Consider the following 4,580-nt stretch of genomic DNA (forward strand, 5'->3'; position numbering starts at 1 on the left):
CATTGAACGTAATATGTGACAACATTTTAGTATTTAGACAAATTTAATTTTATTCGACGAACCTAAAATAATTAATCGAACTGAAAATTAGTCAACAAAATTTAAATAACAATAATAAAATCATTTCATATACCATATGGCATATGCTCATACTACTTAATTAAAAAATACTTTTACTCCATTTCCTCATAAAAAATAAGAGTAAATGTCTAAAATGGTTCCTAAATTTCAAATCGCTATTTAATTTAGTCCTCGACTTTTTAAAATAACTAATTAAATCCCTAAAATTCGAAAAAGTACATCTCCGTTAGTCCTTTACAGAAGTGTCGTCTAAACATTGATGATGTGGCATTTCAGCCGTATGCTGATGTGTACCAAACTTGAATTTGATTCAAATTGGTACCTGAAATTGATCCAAATTAATCTATTTTCAATTATAAAATCCTAATCCCCAAATTATTGTCTTCTCTTCTTCGATCTCTCTGCTGTCTTCTTCTTTTCTTCGTTCTCCCCGCTATCTTCCAGTTCATATTCATCCTAAACTACAACATCAATACACTTACCTAAAAACTATTTTAATTACAAATTAATGTGGTTGGATTAATTTTAAGTTCAACACAGGTTTAAATTATATGTATCCTTGCAGGTTCGTCCATTAAGCTAAAATATATTTTCCACTTTTAAGAAGGTAACCATTGTCATCATCTTCAAGGTCTTAACATCACTTTCTAAGTTTGTCATTTTTCAATTGAACTCATGCAAAATTTTTCGTGAAATGGGTGTTGCACAAACTGGTTCTTCACCTCCATCAACCCAACAGAAAAAATTACAATGGATTCCATACTGCAAAGTAAAAAACGCAGGTGAATCCAAACTCAAAGTGAAACTATCTTAACATTTTCTTTAAAGCCATAACCTTACCTCATAGTGTGGACAACCATAAAATAGTCTATCAGGATTCTCTGTCGTCGTTGAGTACTTCATCACCATCCGAAGTCTGCAATTACAGAAAACGGCGTTCTTACCTCCCCTGTTGCACATTCTTTTGCTGCCATAAGTGTTAGTGTTGCAAGTGTGAGGAGTGTTGAAGTTAGTCCCACATCAAAGAAAGCAAGAAAGAGTGAGGAGTTTATAAGATGAGAGACCCATTAACTTACTACCTTAGGGTTTTGAGTTGGATGTGGTGTCTTCTCATCTTATGTTATCTCACTTGATTCCTCCCCAAAATCTCCCCGGTGGTCGAAAGCTCTCCACAGTTAACCCAACAAAATGGTATCAAAGCCGATGGTTTAATCAGTCTGGTTTTAAGGGGTATTCAAGGTGAAGCATCGAAAGTCTTTCCGGCAAAGGTGGTTCGGGCGGCGTGTCCCGCGGTGTTTTGCGACGGTGTGATGGACGAATATTCATATGTGGTGGAAGAGCTAGAGGGGAGTTGATGCTTGATGTGGAGGCTCACACTTGAGAGGGAGATTGTTAGTGTTGCAAGTGTGAGGAGTGTTGAACTTAGTCCCACATCAAAGAAAGCAAGGAAGAGTGAGGAGTTTATAAGATGAGAGACCCATTAACTTACTACCTTAAGATTTTGAGTTGGATGTGGTGTCTTCTCATCTTATGTTATCTCATTTGATTCCTCCCCAAAATCTCTCCGGTGGTCGAGAGTTCTCCAACCCAACAATAAGAGAAGACAATAATTTGGGGATTAGGGTTTTATAATTGAAAATGGACTAATTTGGATATTATTAAGCAATTTCAGATACCAATTTGAATAAAATTCAAGTTTGGTACACATCAGCATACAATTGGAATGCCGCATCATCAACGTTTAGACGATACTTCTGCAAAAGACTAACAAAGATACACTTTTTTGAATTTCATGAATTTAATTGGTTATTTTAAAAAGTCGAGGACTAAATTGAATAACGATTTGAAATTTAAGGACATTTTAGACATTTACTCTAAAAAATAGTGATCTGATTCAAACGTCGTGGCCTTGGAACCATACTTATACTTTTATGGTTAATTAATATTATTAAGTTGAACTATTGGGACTGAACTAAACGGATATTCGGTGATAGGTTAATAATAGCAGTATTTTACTATTTGACTTACCTTTTCGATCCCATAAAGTGCACAACAAGCACAATCATGAATGACGAACAAGATTAAAGATTCCCACCAATGTTTAACCAACTTAATTATTGTTAAAATTTATTTTAGAATATTATAGATGAATATGACATTTATATCTTGTTATGATTTTATATTAATTTAATTTTATCATTATGATTAAATTATATTAAATTTTGAGCCTATAAATAAATATTTTTTTTATTATACATTATAAATTAAATATCTAAATACCAAATTTAACTATTTAAGTCTACAATTCATCACAAATTCAACCGAGGCATCCTCTTAACATTATGAGAACTTTTTATTACTCAACCTTTCCGTAGAAAATTTGTTTATTACACAAATTCATCTGTCACGTACTCACAAAATACTACTTTTTGTTTTTTTTTTTATGAATATTTATTATTTACACATTTTATTTTTGATAAGGAAAAAAAACATAATATTTTATAACATTATTGAAATATGATGTGTTTAATTAGAATATAAAAAGTACAAATTGAATCATCACATTTATCGCTTCAAACACAAATTTAACTCTTAAATTTGTATATCTTACTCAAATTGAATTTTTATATTTTATTTTTCTCTTTTTTTTAATAAATCCGAATATATACTAGGTAAAATATTACAAAAATATATTAATTTTTTAATACATTAAAAAATTAAAAGATAGTTATTATTTTGAAAAGAAACATTATTTTACCTATCCTTTGGATCCAATACTGTGCACAAATCATGAATGAAAGGACAAAATTAAAGACTCCCCATACGTTTAAGCAACTTAATTATGATTACCATCTTCACAACAAACACACCTCACAGCTCAGGGTAATGCTCACCAGGCAAAAAAATAGTCAGAACTTATCTTATTTAATATTAATTAATTGTCACAACAATTAATAAATGTTAAATAAAATAAATTAGGACTATTTTTTGTTGATTTGAATAATCTGATCATGAAGCCAAAATCCTCACCTTCCATCCATTAATGCAAATAAAACCACACACAACAACACCTCTCTTCAAAAACACCCCAAAGCCAAAACCAAAAACACCACTCTCTCTCTCTCTCTCTCCCATGGCTACCACAGACCCGGCAGAGAAGCTGAAATTAGAAACAAGCTTCGACTATGAGAAGAACGAAGAGAAAAAAGAAGAAGAAGAAGAAGTGTCGCCGGTTGAAGAAGTGCGACTAACGGTTTCGAACAGTGACGATCCAAGCCAACCAGTGTGGACCTTCAGAATGTGGTTCTTAGGTCTAATCTCATGCGCGCTATTATCTTTCCTCAACCAGTTCTTCGCTTACCGTACGGAGCCACTCATCATAACTCAGATCACCGTTCAGGTCGCCACACTTCCCATCGGTCACTTCATGGCGGCGGTGCTGCCAACTACAAAGTTTCGCCTCGGATCCAAAACGATGTCGTTTAATCCGGGCCCCTTTAACATGAAGGAGCACGTGCTTATAACCATATTCGCGAATGCGGGTAGCGCTTTCGGGTCCGGGTCGCCCTATGCGGTGGGTATTGTGAACATAATTAAGGCCTTTTATGGACGCAGCATCTCTTTCTTTGCTTCCTGGCTTCTCATCATTACTACTCAGGTTAATCACTTCCTCCTTCAATTATCCACTTCATTATTAGTAATAACAATAATTACTTTTTATATCCATCTTATTATAATTTAAAATTAAAAAAATAATTATATAAAATATGATTTAAGTCTTTATTTGCCATATATATACCTTGGTTCATGGTGATGTCAATTGTCAAAGTCTCATGATTGTCGTTGCCAATTCCCAATTATTAAATTGTGTTTTGTGAATGATGACAAGTTTGAGCTATCTATGAATGATTTATACTTTTTATTGCTCTAGATTGCGGTTGATGTATTATATTCTTGTGTTTGATGATTGATAGTTACAACTTACAACCTAACTCTATTATTGGTTTATTGTAGTATAAATGTATGTATGTGTATGCACGTACTTGCTTATTTTAATGAATTTAATTAGTTATTTGTAGTGAAACTTGATTTTAAAAGATATATAGAGCTATTTAGAGATCACGATTCTTGTGTTTCGATAGATTCCTGTTTGAAGCAGGAATTCTTATGCGTTTTTCTTGCTCCATGCTTATGTCGTGATTGTTTTTTTTGTCATCCTTAGCTTTCATTTTTATTCTCAATTGTTGTAATAATTTTTATTTGGCTTTCGGAAAAGAATAATTTATAGTAGAAAAATTAAGTTTAGGGACCAGTAGATTTTGTAATTTTTAGTCATTAATTATATTTTTAATGGTGTGAGATTGCATTTAATGGTATAGAATCATTCAATTTTCTTTTGATGGTTAAGTGATCGCCAGAATTTAACAAAAATGTTGGCCTCCTAACATTCCTGATTTATAATATTCAATAATAATAAGGTAAAATAAAGTTTCAACTGC

The 4,580-nt window shown here is 32.4% G+C and overlaps 1 protein-coding gene and 1 long non-coding RNA gene across 2 annotated transcripts in view; one reads left to right on the forward strand and one right to left on the reverse strand.

Moving 5' to 3' along the window:
- Positions 771–1,049, reverse strand: LOC110267402. The gene is made up of 2 exons (XR_002354964.1): positions 922–1,049; positions 771–843 (listed from the first exon to the last, which is right to left on the reverse strand). It is a non-coding gene; the product is annotated as an uncharacterized LOC110267402 (long non-coding RNA).
- Positions 3,096–4,580, forward strand: part of LOC107620042 (oligopeptide transporter 4) — a 6,168-nt gene continuing 4,683 nt past the window's right edge. Inside the window, exon 1 of the mRNA XM_021112909.1 lies at positions 3,096–3,739. Coding sequence (XP_020968568.1) covers positions 3,687–3,739 — 53 coding nt within the window. The 5' untranslated portion in view covers positions 3,096–3,686. The remainder of the gene's footprint in view (positions 3,740–4,580) is intronic.

Source organism: Arachis ipaensis, chromosome B10, assembly GCF_000816755.2.
Source record: "Arachis ipaensis cultivar K30076 chromosome B10, Araip1.1, whole genome shotgun sequence".
Lineage (NCBI taxonomy): Eukaryota > Viridiplantae > Streptophyta > Magnoliopsida > Fabales > Fabaceae > Arachis > Arachis ipaensis.